The sequence below is a fragment of the Neovison vison genome, chromosome 3 (assembly GCF_020171115.1).
Source record: "Neovison vison isolate M4711 chromosome 3, ASM_NN_V1, whole genome shotgun sequence".
NCBI classification, from domain to species: Eukaryota; Metazoa; Chordata; class Mammalia; order Carnivora; family Mustelidae; genus Neogale; species Neogale vison.
Window position 1 is genome coordinate 45,514,363 of NC_058093.1, and position 18,289 is coordinate 45,532,651.

The window sequence follows — 18,289 nt, forward strand, 5'->3', positions numbered from 1 at the left end:
TGGTCTTACCGACCAGGGCTGCCACAGTCTGAGAAAGGTCATCCTGGTTTTACAGTTCCAGAAGGAACAGAAAAAAGATGGGAAAAAGTATGGACACCCACCCACCCATGCACAGAGAGGAACTGTTTTGCAAATATTAGGTGTGCAATGGTAGAACCGTTACCATCATATGCCCTCCCGAGCAATTTTTCAGGGGGAAAATTTTAAGGGCATTTTTTCGAGGAGACTCTTGCATGTATGAGATGTGTAGCTCAAACATTGGATTCCAGCCTTTTGTCTGTATGCCTTTACCCTGCCTGTGTTTGTGCTGTAATTTAGGCAAATGATGGGTTTTTAGACCTGACTTCCAGAAAGTGTTCTGCTGTCCATCATCAGTAGGAGAGACAAAGCTGGGGTGGGTGTATGGGGGAGTGTGTGTGTGCAGCAGGCCCTCGCAGGAGGGGCACCTCCCCTCCAGCTTCTAGGAGGGAGACGTTCCCTGACTGCACTCATTTAAGCTGGGCCAAAACGGGGTCCGGGTCTTCAGACTCCCCACGCTAAAGGACACACTGAGTTGGTAAAAGAGCAGCAAATCGCTGCTGTCCTGCGGCGAGCCAGACGTGGCATCCGGGCCCAGTCTGGAAGGGAGCAGGCCCTTCCAACGGAGGAAGCCCAGGAAAGGCTGCGACCCAGGCCGGCAGGACGGCAGGGAAGCAGGCTTCCCTCGCGGTCTCCATCCTTCCTTACATTTATTTTTGAAGTTTGGAGAAAGCTGTAGGGAGCAGGATAAACCCCAAGCCTTCTCAGAGCAGGGGAAGAGGCGGTTGGGCGGGGTGGGGCTGGGCGCGGTGACTCGGCAGGACCCTTTAGTCACAGGATCTTGAAGCCTGCGGGTGGGTTAGAAACTGCAAACAGCGTTGTTACGTGGCCACCTCCGTGTGAGGGCCTGTTCTTCCCAGACCTCTGCTCGGCTCGCTGCTGGGGCAATGTCCCCCTTGAGCAGCCGTGGCCGCTCACCACCGCCCGCGGGGTTCCTAACGCGGTGGTCGCGGCCCGCCTGGCGGCGGAGGAGCAGCGGAGGCCGAGCGCTCCGCGGGCCCCGAGTTCAACTTCAATAAAAGGACCCACCCGCCCTTGATCACGCGGCTTGCCTGACAGCCGGGCTCAGGCCCCGGCCTAATTGAGCCCGGGTCACCTGGGAATAGGTTCAAAGGCATCAAAGCCGTAAACCACCTCCAGGCCCCGAGCCAGAGCGGCCTGGCGAACAAAGAGCCCCCCCGAACCACTTCAAACGCGCCCGCGCTCGGCGTCCAGATGGCGCGGAGCCGGGGTCCGCGGTGTCGCCCGCCGAGGCCAGGCCCCGGCTCCCGCCGCCCTGCGCCCTCCTGCCTGCAGGCGCCCAGCACAGGGGAGGCTGTGCAGCTCCCCAGACTGCCCTCCGGGCCACTGGTGACTGGCGAAGCAGAGGAAGAACGCAGAGGCTGGGGCCTTGCACAGGGGGTCTGGCGGTTGCCCCCGCCCCGTACCCGGCATCCCAGGCAGGGCCAAGCAGGTGGGCGCAGTGGGCACCGGCGCTCCCGCAGAGGCTCGCTGTGGTGTTCAAGTTTGAAAGTACTTAGAAGCAAGGTCTGCAAAGGGCGTCGGTGCCGGGATCCCCAGAAAGCTGGGGTGAGAAAGGCCACCCAACACGAAGCCTGGGCAGAGACGGTGCATGTGCACTGATCCCTGAACCACGTGCGTGGGCAAAGGCGTCTCGGAGGGCACTCAAGCGTCCGCACGCCTGTGGTCCGGTTGCCGGGACCCCCTGCCCGCGCGCGTCTTCCGCCCCAGACTGAGTGTGCGGGCCTCGGCGCGGACTCGCGGCGCTCCCGGGGGGCAGCCAAGGAGCGCAGAGGCCGGAGCACCCCCGGGGCTCCCCGCCTCTTCCTCACCTCCTGGGAGCGCACCTAGGGTAGGACTCCGCTCCCGCGCCCTCGCGCCCCTCGCGCCCCGGGGAGATCCCGCAGCCTGGCGGGGCCCGACCTCTACATTAAGGAGCAGACAAAGCAGGTCGGTAATGCCCAGAGCGCCGGGCGGCCAGGGAGCGGTCGGATGCCGGCTGGGGGCTCCGGCGGCGCGCTAGGGCTGGGCCTCCCGGGTGCCCGCCGCGGCCAGGGCCGAAAGGGGAGGCAAAACTGAAAGTGCCGCGCCGGGGGGCGGGGGCGGCGGGCGAAGGCCCCAAAACTCGTCCAGCCCCCGGCCGCCGCGGCCAATCAGCGCGCCGCCCTTGCTCCTGACAACTATTTAGCAACCCAGCCCGGCTAGAGTTTCCAAAAAAGTTAGAATAACTTCCTCTCGCGGAGACCTCGGTTTTGCACAAGCCGGCCTTGAAATCAGAGCCTCTCGAGCAACTCGGAGAGCGTGTGCTCGGCGACCGCGGGCTTGGGCAGCGGCGCGCGCTCGGCGCCCGGCGCCCCTAGCCCCAAGCGCGCCGGGCGGGCGCCATGGAGGAGGGCTCCAGCTCGCCCGTGTCCCCCGTGGACAGCCTGGGCACCAGCGAGGAGGAGCTCGAGAGGCAGCCCAAGCGCTTCGGCCGGAAGCGGCGCTACAGCAAGAAGTCGAGTGAAGATGGCAGCCCGACCCCAGGCAAGCGCGGCAAGAAGGGCAGCCCGAGCGCGCAGTCCTTCGAGGAGCTGCAGAGCCAGCGCATCCTGGCCAACGTGCGCGAGCGCCAGCGCACCCAGTCGCTCAACGAGGCCTTCGCCGCGCTGCGCAAGATCATCCCCACGCTGCCCTCGGACAAGCTCAGCAAGATCCAGACGCTCAAGCTGGCCGCCAGGTACATAGACTTCCTCTACCAGGTCCTGCAGAGCGACGAGATGGACAATAAGATGACCAGCTGCAGCTACGTGGCCCACGAGCGCCTCAGCTACGCCTTCTCCGTGTGGCGCATGGAGGGCGCGTGGTCCATGTCCGCCTCCCACTAGCGCCGCGCCACCCACGTCTGGACCCGAGCGCCAGGGTAGGTGCTGCGCGCGCGACTGGCGCCCTCCACAGCTGGGGGCGGGCGGCCCGGCCAGCGCATCCCTCCTCATGGAGGCCCTGCGGGCCAGGGCGGCGCGGTTGGGGTGCGTTTTTCCTCGCAGCAACAGAAGGGGGTCGGTTGGGAAGCTCCCGAGTCCCAGGGGCACCCTTGGGGCCTTTTGCAAGCTTCCCTGCTGGGTGTCAGTCCGGGAGCTGGGGAGAGGGGGGTGCGCACCGGTGACAGCGGTACTTGCTACCCTTGCTGCTTCTGCCACTGGCGCCTGCGGGTGAGTGTCGGGAGAGTGGGCATCGGAAGAACGGCCGGCAGCCCACACGGGCAGAGAGGTGGAAAGCCACTGCCCTCGGCGCCCTCCAGAATCGAGGCCTCCCGAGAGGCTGCCCGAGCCGGGTTGTGCCCGGCTGCGGCTTCGCCCTCTTCCCGGGAAGCACGTTCATGGTGCGGACACTCAGTTTTCGCGGAAAGCCGAGCGGTCCGCGCCCTGGTGAGCCCGGTGGGCACAAGGGAGCGGGCCGGCGGCCAGGTTTACCTTGGGGAGAGCGGAAGGACACGGCCCTGCGTTGGTGGCTCCGGGGCCACTGCAGCGGGAGAGCCTTGGCACGCCCTGCTCTGGGAGCGCGGGAGACAGGGCCCGGGCTGAGCCGCGGAGACCAGAGCGCCTAGGCCGGGAGGGCACCCCGGGTTCGGAAACCCTCTGCCCGCAGGCAGGTGGGCGGATCTCGAGCTGGGAGCCTCTGGTTCCAGCCTTGAACCTGGAGGGTTTGGGAGTGGGGTCTGTCCGCGCCGCGTCCCGGCGCCCGGCCCCGGCAGGAGAGCGCGAGGGGTCCAGGCTGGGAAACAGGTTTGCGGGAACCGGAGGGAGTGCGGGCCAGGCCCTGCACGGGAGAAGGCGAAGGGGACACAGCTGCTGAGAGCATTTGGAAACTCTGGTTTGCTCTGGAAGAGCGCTCAGGGCGCCCTGCACCAGCTCCCTTTGACCAGACACCTTGGAACTCCGTTTAGAGGAAATCTAACTCCCGAGGCGCCTTCCCTTCCAGAAGGCTCTTTGAGGCCGATGGGCATCTTCCTTCGGAGGGCTCTCTAGGGCAATGGGAAGGGGCAAGATAAGTTGTGGGCCAAGGGGGTGGTAAAGATCCTTACTACTTAGTGCGCTTTAGTTTCCTGCTCATCTTGCAGTGTTTTTATAAGTCTCTACTTCACACAGAAGGAATTTAGATTAATCCAGAGTGTGCCCCCACCCGTTCTCCCAAACGTATCTATTTCTTTTCTTTTCTTTCTTTCTTTTTTTTAAAATACGGTTTTCTAATATCTGCACATGTTTTTGCTGTGGTCACAAAAGGCTGATCTGGCACAGGTGAATCTTCTTTGTTAAGCTTTTATTTCTGTGCCTCTGAAAATTCTTTTGATGAAATTGCCCCCCCCTTAAGATAATGATCGTTTTTTAAAGAAAGATATTTTAGCAGAAATAACTTTTGGGAATCTTCTCCTATCTTTGTCAAAACAGATGGAAAGTATCGCAATCACGTATTTCTCTAAGAAAGAAAGTTTGGATTGGCTGAGTAGTAAAATGCTACAGGGGGATAATACATTAATTCTGGGTTTTGCTGCCTAAATTATGAGCTTCCATTAGTTAATTCCATTTACCCTTTATACCATGGATAGTTTACAGCACATCTGAAGGAAGGATAAACAAATGAGGGATGTCATCTTTGTAAAACATACATGTATAGCTTTGTTTAAGGAAAATGTCAACAGAATTATCGTTAAGACTTCCCTCCAGAAAATTACTGAAAACAAATACCAGGAGATATGACCTTAATGCAAAATTTAGTAGGATCATTTAAAATTCATTTTAAAATCATTGCATTCCTCAAACTTAGAGAATCAGACCTAGATCACAAATAAAGATTATATAAAAATAAAAAGTGACACTTTATTTATTGTAAGTGATGAGAGTTTTTTGGGAAAAATCCTTAAAACATAACACAGCACATTTAGCTGGAGGAAAAAAATGGTCTATATGGTTGCCTATTTATTTTTTTTATATATTTGAATATAACTGATTAATTCCAGGAAGCCAGTTTCTTTAGGTAGAAAGATACCCACTCTCTGCAAGACGAGGAGAGAAATGGGGACATTTTTGATAACACCAATAATTCTGGACACACCTTGGCTTTACTTGTTTTTACTTTGCACATTGGGCAAACTATTTTTGTTTGTTTGTTTGTTTTTTGTGTTTTTTGCATGTTTGTTTTTATCATATTACTGTCTGTGAATGTAAGTACAATCATGATTGGTTTGATTTCCTGAAAATGTTGCTAAATGACATTTGCTATTTGTAATATTTTTAAGAAGTGTTAGTTATACATACCAGCAAAGAATTTCTAGAACTTTCAGTAAGTGTTGTGTGAGTTTAATGTTCTCAGTATACGAGATGTTTTCACATATATGAAAAAAGCTATGTCCAGAAGAATAGCAATAACCACAAAGAACCTGAATTGTCCCTTGGTACAAAGAGAATCACAGGAAATGGTGTTCGGCTGGTGGTAATATTTATCCTCACTTTCTTCCTTAGTCCCGTATTTAAGCATAAAAATATACAATAGATCAGGCGTCTTTGGACAGTCAGCTAGGTTCATCTCATTGGGAGAATCTCAAAAGAAGTTTTTAGTATTGTCGTTAAATGCTGAAGCTTTAGTAATAGGGTCAGGGGCACCTGGCTTTGAGGAAGGTGATGATTATCAAACATTTTTCCTATTTTCCACTTTGTCATTAAAGAAAATGTCTTCCCTGACTCCCGCCATAGGCACAGATTTTCAGTAGGTTACTGTACTCAACAAATGACTTTTTTTTTTTTCCCTTTGAGAATTTTTAGTTTGGAACTTTGGAGAACAGAGTATGACCCTTTCACCTCCTAAAAAGTGTGTAAGCCTGTTTCTCCCTCCTGAATATTGATTTCTTGGAGGTGTTTGTTAACTGTTTGGAATGCTAGCGGGTCTCCAAAGCAAATGAATTCCCCATGGGGAATGTACATGCAGAATCCCCAGGACAGGTTTTGATGGATCGGAAGAAGTGGAATGAAAGCCTGAGCTACCTAGAACACAAGTATTGTTTTGTTATAAAATACCCGTCAATAAGATCCAATAGAGGTAGCTGACCTCTGTGATGTGGGTATATTGTTCTGTAATGTCTGTGTTATTCTTTCAACCTTGAACGAAGAAGTCTTGCTACAGCATCTGGCCAGCGTGGGGGCTGGAGGGATGGGACTTTGAAAGTGGCTGTTTGAGGTCATTTGAAATATAGTACTTGATTGAGGTTTTCTGAAAGAAAAAAAAAAAAAGGTACTATTTTCAGACAAGTCTTGAGCCTGAAAGAATTGAGTTTCCATCATCCTTGTTTCAATCTATCCCGGACTGACGGCACAGATGTCAGATTCCTCTTGCCTGGCAAAAAAAAAAAAAAAAAAAAAGTCCACAAAGTAAACTCTTTCGGAGCAGAGCACTATAACTCATAACATCAGTTTAAATCTGGGCTTAAAAAAAAAACAAATATTTTAATAAGCCAATTTTAAAGGCTGAACTTTTATGACAGTTTTTAAGCTTAGTATTTATATTAATCTATTCTCACTGGTGTCTTTAAAAACGCTGTGAATGTGTGCTGGAATGTCTGTTTATGTTTGTGTCTTTTCCTGGGAAAGGATAAATGTGCTGCAAGAAACAGACCAAATACAAAGTCTCCACCAGCAAAGAGTTCCCGAGCGAGGCAATAAAACTCAAAGAAAAGGTGAATAAGTTATGGAGGCCAAGAAGCAGCCATAAAGGAGAAGGAGACTAGGAGATATGGACAAGATAGAATACTAAGATCAGAAGCTGTTTAAAGGGATACTCCGCATGGTCACCTGAGTCTACAAGTATGTAACATTGTATAGAATGAAACACACATGCCCTTAAAACTGGTAAAATCTGCATAAGGTCTGGAGATTGTATCAGTGTTAATTTCCCAGCTGTGACCTTGCTCTATAGTTTTGCAAGATGTTGCCAGTGAGGGAAACTGAGTAAAGAGTATAAGAGACTCCCTGTGCATTATTTCTTACAAGTTCATATGAATCCACAGTTATCTCAATATAAAAAGGAAAGATATGCCACAAGAATTTAAACGTTTTTTCTGCATTCAAACAAACAAATTATATAAGGAATGATGATGCCTCATCTCGGAGTAATAAACGAGTGTGGTTTGAGCCCAAATCTATTTTTTTTTCTGATGTCATTTGCATTTTATACTTCTTTCCAAAATACGAGGAATCTCAAAGTATTTCCTCTGTGCAATTAAAGGTGGTTCCTTCTTATCCTTAGACAGAATAAAATTCTAGAAATCTGAAAGGAGAAATACCAATTAATACATTTTTCTCCTATACTAAGAAATAAAATATTTTTCAAAGAAATTTTAGGAAATATTTACCTGAAACTGACCCAACATTTACTTTTGAGATACAAAGCCTACACTAACGTGCATGAAACACACACAATTCTGAAACCCATGGTTTGTGAAAATTATTCACCAAGAGGGGTAGAGATTTACGTTTTAGTATTAAGAGACATACAGACAGGGAGAGGGGAGAGAGAGAGAGAGAGAGCTCAAACCCTAAGCTTTGTCATGGTTATTTGAAAGTAATATTTGTTTGTCCTAGGAACATGTTTTGTGTTTGGTTCAGTAGTAACTCTTTGAATGCAATTTAGTTATATTAAATGTGCCTTAATTTAATGTTTGTCTTGGAACGGGATATGGTGACATTAATGATGTGATTTTCATGCTGATGTCAAGTAGGTCACAATGGGATTTGTCTTCAGTGATTACTGGTGGTGGTCGTGCTCAAGGAGTCTTCAGTCAGGAACTAGAAAAGCCAGCATGTAACTTCATTCCAACATGAGAGAAATTTTTAGTGGTTAATTGAAAATAGAGTCATTTTGAAGCCAAACAGTGCTTCGAATGTCTGTATTGTTTTTCCTCCAGTTCGATTGTTCAGAATAACATGAGTCTGGGATTTGTACAGAAAATCAGCAGTTGAAAGCACTCAGTGCATGGAGTTTCGTGGAGTCTGTTGCTTAGTACCCGTGTTTCCCATCCCCACACGCTTTCCGCGGTGACCTGACCAGGGGAAAATTGAGATGACCCAGCTTCTCATGATGCCTCCTGTAGGACTGTAATTTTGTTTCTCAAATCCTCAGATCCATACCTTTAAAATGGGCACGCACACCTCCCTTTCTGTAGATCAGAATTTCCCCATCAGTTAAATGAAAGGGATAACCCAGGGAGTTTTACTTACCAAATTTAGCTCTTCTGGAAAATACCTTTTTCTTTTTAGCTCACTTCCAGCCTTTAAAAAAAAAAAAAAAAAAGTCACCTGCATCTTTTAGGGGTGAATTGCAAACTTAGTTATGCTGTCTGGCATTGGATTCTTATTTCCTCTGTTTTCATTTTGACAGAGAGCCCACACTTGGTTTTCTGAGTGTGCAGATCTGGTGCGTGACTGACAGGCAAGATTTGGGCAGAAACCTGGATTTTCATTAACCCTATGATGGTGACCAGACATCCAGTTCCAACCCCAGAGCTGAGGTCTGTGCTGTGGTCACAGCCAAAGCCCCAGGACCTCGGCCAGGGCCGCTCAGCACAGGAAAACCTGGGGCAGGTTTTTAGCTTTTTTGCTTTGAGAGAAGAGGAATAGGGATCTTTCTCTGACTTCCCCTTGGAGGAAAAAAAGGTCCACGCTTCTGTTGTTAATGCTGCTTTTCTGCCGCTATACAAATAAAATGCCACACGGACTTTTCTGGTAAATTCTCCAAGTGTGTCCCTCTTCTTAAGAGATTCAGGGCTTTTTTTTTTTTTTTTTTTTTGCCTGCTTCAGGGGCAAGTGGGGCTCTGGAAGGGACGGCTTGTAAAATAAATAAACTCCCTAAAAGAAAACACAGGCCAATAGTTTATAGTCTCTGACTCTATCTACTGCTGCGGTAGATTTCTTTGTGGGTTTGACTTCGGTTTAACATTCTGAAAGTCAAAATGCAAGCAGCCAGCGCCTTCCTTCAATCAAGAGCTCTAGAAATAAAGATTGAGTTGCTGTTTCCGTTCCTTAATTTCAGTTCTTAAAGTAGATCTGGCTAGCAGGGAGCTCCAAGGGATCAGAAGTCAAAAGCCATTCACCTTGTGTGATTGTTTGGACCTGGGGGTGCCTGTGAGCTGGAGGGGTCTGCTTCCGTGGAGGGTTCGAAGGCGAGCTAGCCTTCGGGTTTAGCAAGCTCTCCACTGACTTCCAGAAAGCTGTGTGAACTTAAAACCCCGCTCTTCATGAAACCGCCTTGATAAATACTACTGAGGGGCTTCTCGCTTCTTTGGGAATACCTGGATTATTGCAAATTGGAAAGGAAAGTGGGGCAAGGGGAGGCATGATTTTCTTTCTCCAATGGAGACCTGTCTCTTCCAGGAGATCAAGTTGCACGGATGAATAACGTCTTCACTGAAGACTGATTTTTCCCCAATTTAGATCATTGCAAATCATATACGACATATATATTGGTTCCTAACTAATCAAAATGGATTTTCCTCTGTTTTGCGATGGCTGTGTGCATGGGTGGGGCCTGAGAAAGAAAGATCTGATCCTTTTTTTTTTTTTTTTGCTGCCTGGTGAGCATTTTTCCTGCAGCCCTGCCCTCTGCCACCTCCTGCTCCCCACACCTGGCGTTCCCTCCTGTATTCCGTAGCTGAGAGCTCACCTGTATGTTCCCACTATTAGCGGAGGCCCATGTAGGTTTTCATATTATACTAAGTAATAAAGGATGAGCAAAAAGCCCACTATCAGGCTCTGCTCGGAGTTGAGGGCTTCCGGGTGTTTCGGAAGTGCCTGGACCCCCTGTCCCCCACCTCAGTGCTGGGTGACCCCCTCTCCTTAGCTGCCCATCATTACTACTTTCTAAGAAAGTTGTTGCATTGAGACTAGAGCAGAAGTGTCCCCAACAGATACCTGTACCCCAGGAAATCTGGTGTGTCCTGTTTTCGTTGATGTCTCTTGGGCGACATGAGCGGCTCCAGCCACCCAGAACAGTGTGGGTGGGGACCGTGTGGTGACACCCTGGGTGCGCCGGGGTTCTGTGGCACGTTTGCAGGCTGAGACAGGTCTGAGGGGTGACCAGGAGCCCACACCGTCAAACATCTTAAGGGCAGGGTGAACTTGAGGCTGTTTTGCTGGATGGTCAAGTGTGGCCACTTGCCCAGCTCTCTTTCAGACAGCTTTTTGAGGCTAGGGGTTATCTCTGAATTAAACGACACGCATCGGGTGAAGGCTGGGATCTATTTACGGGCTCATCTCAAATATGGTTACTACGCTTTCTTCGTTTTTGTTTTATGATGCTTCAAAAACAAACAGTTTCCTCTGATTTCATTGTTGAGCAGTTTCACCTCCTCGTTTGTCTCTGAAGACTCCCTAAACATTAACCTGGCAGCTTAAAATTTATACTGTGGAAGAGAAGTGACAGTCACTCTTTCAGGAGTGACAGAGTAAGAGAAAATGAGGATGTGGGCAGGAAGTGTGCTGTGTGGGGTCTCTTGCAAGGAAAGGGGCAACCGAGGGGATGGGGCTCCCTTAAGAAGAAGATGGAAGGATCCACGCTTGTCACCTTCCTGTGCCACCTGCTGCAGATGGGTCCCTCAGAAATGGAAAAGAAAACGCTTTATCAGAAGCGCGCTACCTGCCTTCCCAGAGAAAGGACCCTTCATAAGAACCCACAAGGTCCCGCCTCAATTCTTCTGCCTTAATGCCCCAGGTGGGAGGCCACCAGGGCCAAAACAGAGTCCCTGCAAGGCGGTCAGGGGTGGACATCTCCTCCCCGGTGGGGTGGGGACCCTAGGATCAGCCTGGGTTGGGTCTGCTGTCCTGGGTGGCTGGGTGCCCCTATGAGACTGGGAGGGACTCTCTCATGACAGAGGAGGGAAGAGAGAGGAAAGATGGAACAGACCAGTCCTGAAGGGTGTATGTTGGCCTCAGGCTTCCTGGGCATCCAGGTGCTGCAGGAGGGTCCAGCCTGTAGGTCGTGCTGATGACTGTCCCAGCATGAGCCCAGTGGGGCTCAGCCTTTGCCGGGACTGATGCAAGCAAGTGGTCACTTAGCCTTTGTTTCCTCCTCCTGGGTTTCATGCAGTAACCTTTCCCTATGGCCAAATCCGATGTGAAAAGCCCCTGCTCCTCCAAAGACACCTCCAGAGGAAAATCTCAGCCTCCCACCTCCCAGGTTTCCAAGGCTCATGGAACCCACCTGGCTTGGCTGCGAGAGGACCAACGACCGCATTGTCCCTCTCACAGACCATCGCTGTGCTGCAGGTGCAGAGCTGGGCTGTGCGGTAACACGTTACTTTTCCCAATGACAAGCTTCACCCTCCCAGCGGTGCCTCCCTTGGCCACGTGTCCACGCGTGGATCCTCCGGACCAATGTCTCGGGCAGGCAGCTTGTAGTGAATGATTTTGGAGAGATACAGCAAGTACCATTTTATATCAGTTACATAATTTCACCTTTTCTGGGCAGCACAAGGGGCGGGGAGGGTGGACAGAGCCGGAGCGGAACAGGCTTGCATTTCCGGCTCCTGATGCACACCCGTGTTTGCACGCAGGGAACAGAATTCCTTGCCATCCGAGGGCTTTTTGATACCTGGGCCGACTTGTAACCATGGTGACTCTCCACAGTGGGTTTTGCAGTTTATTGAAGTCATTATTTCTGGAATAAATCGTATGGCGTTCTTTTCCCTTAGTAAACTGGTATTTTTCTATTTGGGGGAAATTTTAATTAGACAGAAACCAAAGGCTGTTGTCTTTGTAGGAACAGGATCGGCTACCAAATGACTCTGTGGGGCCAACCCATTGTCTTGCGTCCAGAGGGGTCAACAGGACTTTCCTGAGGTTGAACTTGGTGGGGGAGAGGACTCCTGCTCTCAGCCCACGGTCGTGTGTGGCTTGGGCAAGTTGTAGCCTATCTGGGACTCAGTTTCCCTCTATATAAAGGGACAGAGGATGTTTCTAATACCCTGCAGCTGTCCGTCTTCCAGGAATCAGTGCGACCCAGCCCCTCCCCACTAACTGTACACCCTCATAGAACTGAAAGCAGGGTCTCCATGAAAATGTATGTGTGTTTGGGGCAGCACACCTCACAACGCCCCACAAGGTGAAAACACTCTGAATGTGTGCCCCTAAGGAAAGGTGGAAAACATGGGTGAGCCCTACAGTGGATGGCCGTTCAGCCAGAAGAAGGAGCTAAGGACAACTCCTGACGCAATGGGGAGGGACCTTGCAAATGTCATACTAAGTCAAAGGAGCCAGACAGGAGAGTAAATACCATGTGAGTCCATATGCATGGATAATCCAGAATAGGCAAAGGTGGATTCGTGGCTGCCAGGGCCTGGAGGAGGGGGATTAGGACAGGATTGCCTAATGGGTGTGGGATTTCTGTCTCTAGAATAGATAGTGAGGGTGTTTGCACAATGGTGGGAACGCTGTGCACTTACTTCCACTGGATTTAATGCTTCCAAGTGGTCGAAACGATACATTTCGCAGGATATGTATTTTACAACCCCCAAAAGATCCTGTGACTCAGGCCATGGGTGTTGCTGGTGACCAGCAGGACGTGGGGGCAAGGGGGTGCCATGCCTTCAGCCCCCCCCCCACTTTCCAGAGGGGTGGTCCCATTTCCCCACATGACTCTGTGTTTATCAGCTGGTTCTCCGCCTCAAGTTATCCCTGCCTGAAGACGCTTCTCTTTCTCTTTCGAAATCTATTTCCTAATGTGTCTCCCGTCCCAGAGAACCGCAGACAACTCTGATAACAGGCTGCTTTTGTCCCCCCATCTTCTGATTTGGGCGGCAGGTCAATTATCCTTCCGGAAGCCCCTCCTTGGGGACTGCGTTCTCGTGTTCTTGGGGTTGGTGGGCAAGGACGGGGTGGCCCCAGGTTCTGTGTGGTTTGCAGTCGGCCCAGCAGACAAGGGCAGGGGGCATGTCCCCATCTGTGGCGAGGGTGGCTTGTGAGCATTTTAACCCGCCCAGCCATGGGGTCCCCGAACCCAGGGCCTGTCAGAGGACCAGAATATTTCAGGCTCAGAGAGACACCCAAGCTGATGCTGCTGCTGATTCCTGAAAAGTGGGGCTTCTGGCGTGGAGCTGCTTTTCGAAGCGAATCCCTCTTTTTCTGTAAATACCACTTTCCCCAGGGCTGGGAATGGAGCAAAGTGCACTGTAAGAGCAGTCCCCAGAGATAGGACGAAGGCTGGACTCTGGCAGGAGCTCATTCAGGGCCAATTGGGCGGGTTTTCTCTCCCGAGTGCTTTTCTTCCTCTCCTTGCTCTCCTGATCTGTTAACCCTTGGTGTGCCTGCTGAGCCCTCTGTGCCCTGGGGACCCATGCAGGAGGGGGAAGGGGCAGAAGAGAGGCTCTCCTGGGGCTTCCCCAGTGGGGGTCCAGATCTGTTTCTTTTTTAAACACTATCCCCTCCCTGGTGTTACACAATCTGCGTATTAAGACACTCACAGAAACCCCGGAGATCATGCTGGGCTCACCGATTGTTCATGTCTCTAGAATCCAGGCAGTAGGGCTCAGGGCTGGGAGCGGATCCCAAAGAATCTTAGTCAAGACCGTCAGGTTGCCCAAGGCCAAGGGTGCTGCCGTCCCTCAGTTCCTGGTCCTCTGCCCCTCGAAAGGGGAAACCAGCAGGGAGGGAGACAGCGATTGCCCAAACGGTGAGAAAGAGGACTCCAGGGAGAGCGAGAGAGATAGCAGGGTGGGATCTGGACGTCCACACCCCTAGTTGTGCACCCGGCCTCACAGGAGCCTGGGTCACCTCTCAAGCCAGGCACATCTTATGTTGGGGACCCCATCAGTTGACACCATGTGGGTTCCTGGCGGCTGAATGGACACGCTTTGTTCTATCAGTGTGGTTCTCACATTTACAGCAGGGCACACTTTTTGTGCCCGGGCACACTTGGATCCTCTCTCTCTCTCTCTCTCTCTCTCCCTCTGAGGACCTGAAGAGGGGGCATGGGCATGCCCACCTGTGGACTGGAAGCCATGGGAAACTGCAGCCAGCAAGGAAGTCAAGACAGGGCACAAGGAGTGGATCTCTGTCCCTTGACTGTGCAGGTGGTTTTCAGAAATACCATTGGATGACATGAATGAAGTTTGGCACCCTGGGTGTGCTATACAGAGGGTGCCACCTCCCGCCCAGCCCCCTGCCCCTGTGCTTACTGTTCCCAGAGCAGGCCAGGCCTTGATCTCACAATGTCCACCCACTCAGCTTCTCTCTAAGTTCATCTGCTGGTAACACTAATAGAAAATCAGGCTTCCGGGTGGGTCCAAGGGTATGTGTTCATATTGCTTCATCAACGCCCTGTGGTTCTGTGTGACATGTGGCTCGGCCATAGATGGCACGCAGTGTGGACACCCAAGTCACTGTCCCACACCACAGAACCCATCGGTCAGCACTGAGGGAACTTAAGTGATATTAACTAATGGGGACCCCTCCCATCCTCTGCTTCCTAAAACTGGTCTTTCCTAGTAGAGCAAACATGAGTTATGAAGGAAAAAAAAGTAACTCTGATTAAATTAAAATATGAAACTCACCTGTACCAAAAACCTGTGAACCAAAATCTTTAAATGAGTCAGGAAGGAAGTATTTACAGTGTACTCTACTGTGAATCACTATTCCTACTAGACAAAAAACCCTTAAAAGTCCAAAGGAAAACAAATAACCACCCAGTAGAAAGTAAGGGTGAAAATATGAATTTACAGAAGAACTTTGGTTGTCCAATGAACAGAGGAAAAGTGTTCTACTTCCACAATAACCCAAGACATTAAAAATAAGCAGGAGGATACTATTTTTTTTCTATTAATTCAGAAAAAAGATAATGATAACCCTCAGTATCGAGGAAACCGTGAGGAACCGGGCCACCTTGTCTCTGACATGAGAAGATCAATTATAAAACCTTGGTGAAGAGATTTTGAGGATAGATAAGGAAAGATTTTAAGAATGGGAAATCCCATTTGAGCAAGCAAGTGAGCTTTTAGTCACTGTCCGGAGTGAATAATGGTGGGGTTGCCTAGCAACAGGGAGATTCCTATCAGCTTTGCTAATATTAGCGAGAGGCTTCCAATGTCTCTGGAGGTTGGTTGAGAGTGAGCTGGGGCTTGTGCATGTGCTGGAACACTATACAGTCAGCAGATTTCGTGTTGCAAACACACATCTGATAACTCGGAAATGGCCCCACAACGGCACAGATCACAAGACCTGGGGCTGAAAATTCCAAGCGTGTACGCTGACGTGGGTGCATTAGTCCCAGGAGTGAACACCCTGAGACAAACATGTGAGTCAAAAATCTGCCTTTCCTTCTTTGTATTCGTATTGTTTGCCTTTCTTTTCCAAGTGTTCTGCAAATGCCGCGTCTTCCTTCGGCAGCTGGGAGAAAACTGCGCTTCGTAAAGATAGAGAAACCGTGATCATTATTTTAATGCTGTGCCTCAGATTAATTTGATCTGTTTTTCCAGAATGTTATCAACACGGCCCACTCTGGGTCCCTGGTAGGTGGCAGCTTGGGGCAGCAGGGCTGTGTACCACCTTCCTGCAATGCCAGCAATTAGCAATTAGCTCGTCCTTATCCCCTAGTGGGCTCCCACCCTCTGGGTCCTTTCAGCATCTTTGCTTGTCTTTAGTTTGTGAACTCTTCTCTGTGCATGTGGGGATAAGTGTTCTTAATCAGAAAGTACTCCAGGGGCGCCTGGGTGACTCCGTGGGTTAAGCCGCTGCCTTCAGCTCAGGTCATGATCTCGGGGTCCTGGGATTGAGTCCCACATTGGGCTTTCTGCTCAGCAAGGGGCCTGCTTCCCTTCCTCTCTCTCTGCCTACTTCTCTGCCTACTTGTAATCTCTGTCTGTCAAATAAATAAATAAAATCTTTAAAAAAAAATCAGAAAGAACTCCAGATTGGTGCAAGTAAGTGGAGAAAAATCTCAGTAATTATTCTCCTAACCCAAACTGAGAGGAGGAGGAGGAGGAGGAGGAGGAAGGGACCCCTCCTCACCTTCTGGAGGCATTGGAATTCACTGATTATTGGAATGAGAAAATAAAATCACTCATGCTAGCTCCCGGCCTTGTGTGATGACCAGCCCCCGAGCGCTCAGGCCTGGAGGGGAACATGGGCATGCCAGGGGAGTCTCCCCCATCCTTGCAGGCCAGCTTCCCCAGAGCCCCGGCCCCCAGTGCTTTCCAGCCTTCTCTGAAGCCTGCATCCCACCTGCACCTTCCTGGGAGCCCAGAGTAGCCCCCATCCCCAGGCAAAGCCCCAGGCTCCCAGTCTCACATTTCCTTTCAAATTCTCAGCCCTAATCTAATTTGCACCAGGCCTGCCTTCTTTCACCCCTGGGCTGCATTTGATGCATACTTCTGGCAAATTCTGGGACCACACTTGCCAGATGACCAAATCCTTTTCAGAAAGATGACTGAAATACTTGTAAGTTTCCATCGCGGCCGGGCGGAGTGGCCCAGGGTTTCGGGAGGGAGAGACTGGGGCACGCGTGCTCTAGGTCGTGCCTGGTCTGCGTTGTGGCCGTCCACACCGAGAAGCCTCCTGGGCTTTAATCCTGAGTCTGAAACCACAGATACCTTTTGCTGTCAAGACATTAAGAAACCAAGAGACTAACGGCCGGGTGAGTCCCCGCCACGGGCCTCCCGCGTGAATCAGAGCCTGACTGGAGCAGAGCGGGTGACTCACAGGGATGGCTTTTTGTCTTCTGGCTGTGCAAATAAACAGCAGGAAGGCCTGAATGGGAGGCCAGGAGTGCAGGGCAGAAGGTGGCTCCCAGCTCCTGCAGGCGGGCCTGGGCAGAGGGGAGCGTAGGCTCAGGCACTGGGGACCAAGACCAGGGAGAGACAGCAGAGAAGCTGGTGCCCACGGGGCACAGCGGGGGCCTGGAGGGGGCATGGGGAGGCGAGGGCCAGCCTTGGATGTTCTGCAGAGATGCTGGGCCAGGGTCCACCCTGCCCTGGGGCCCACATTGCCCTCCCCCCCCTCAGAAACGCCTGTTGGGGACACACCTGTGAGCGGTTGTCCTTCTCTGAGCTCCTGTGCATTAAGGAAGGTGGTCCTTGGGGTATCCCTTCCTTTGGGACCCTCTGAGAGGTCCAGAGTGTAAGGCATAGGCTGGGGTCTAGCCTCGGGATCCATGGCGGGGGCGGCTGGGGGCTGTGGAGGGCCCTCGGGGTGCAGCTGGGGTGACACCAGGATTCAGCAGGGCCTCGGGGGTCTCCCCGACCAGACCTGGCCATGGAGCAGTGTGAGGAGTCTCTTCTTCTCCTGCTCTAAACTGGGCGAGATGAGGGGAGACGTCACCCGAGAGCAAAGATGCTGAGGGCTAACCCATGGGGCTCTGGCGAGTCTTGTTCACAATGGACCACAGCACATGGCCGGCCCAGTCATTTCAATGCTGGAGACAGTCCAGTGAACTTGGCACTCATTCCCATTCCCCAGATGGGAAAACTGAGGGGACCCGGTGGCTCAGCGGAGGGTATCCAGCCAGCAGTGGGCAGAGCCAGCAATTGAAGCGGGGCAGTCTATGCCTTTAGCCAACAGTCTAAAGTGAGATTTCCCTTCTGCCTCAAATACAGCCCAGCTTCTGTTCCTGGAATGTGCTGTTCCACGGGACGACTCTGGTTCTGACAAGATAGTGGCCTCGAATGCCACAGGGCAGTCCTTGGAGAGAGAGGGGGAGGCCTGGGCCTGGATCCCAGCTGAGCACATGTGCCATTTCCTACGCCCTTGGCCCTTGCTTATGGACGGCCACCCAGTGCACTGCCAGGCCAAGGCTGCCCTGGCTTCCCCCCCAGCCCCGCACACCTGTGCGTTTGGTGTAAGGATTCAGCGAGGCAGGCTGAGCACCGTTCCGCCTGGACACAGGGGCCCCTGGGTCCAGAAATGGGCAGATTGCACCTCTCCCCTCCTGGGCATCTCTTGGCTCTTAATGCCCACAGAGTAAGCCTTTGAATTGACAGGGTCCAGGGAATAAGGTGAACCTCAGGTTGCGCAGCATTTAGAGTTTGCTGGTTTGGAGCTTATTTTCCTACTGTGATAGAAGAAACACATTCCCTCCAACCCAGAGGAGGTGGTGGGAATAAATAAGCATGGCTAGTGCTCTTGGTCAGCAGGGAGCCCTCCCCACTGTCTGTACAACGCGGATGTGGGATCCCGTGATTTCCAATAATAGAACATTTCCC

The 18,289-nt window shown here is 51.4% G+C and overlaps 1 protein-coding gene and 1 pseudogene across 2 annotated transcripts in view; one reads left to right on the forward strand and one right to left on the reverse strand.

Moving 5' to 3' along the window:
* Window positions 1-1,013: 1,013 nt before the first annotated feature.
* On the reverse strand, window positions 1,014-2,464 carry LOC122903492 (annotated as a pseudogene).
* The window catches only part of TWIST2 (twist family bHLH transcription factor 2), a 50,294-nt gene continuing 34,290 nt past the window's right edge, over window positions 2,286-18,289 (forward strand). For both annotated transcript variants that reach the window (XR_006383809.1, XM_044241963.1), the window contains exon 1: window positions 2,286-2,980. Coding sequence is in view for 1 of the 2 variants with exons in the window: in XM_044241963.1 (XP_044097898.1) it covers window positions 2,463-2,945 (483 nt within the window). In the remaining variant the exon portion in view is untranslated. The remainder of the gene's footprint in view (window positions 2,981-18,289) is intronic.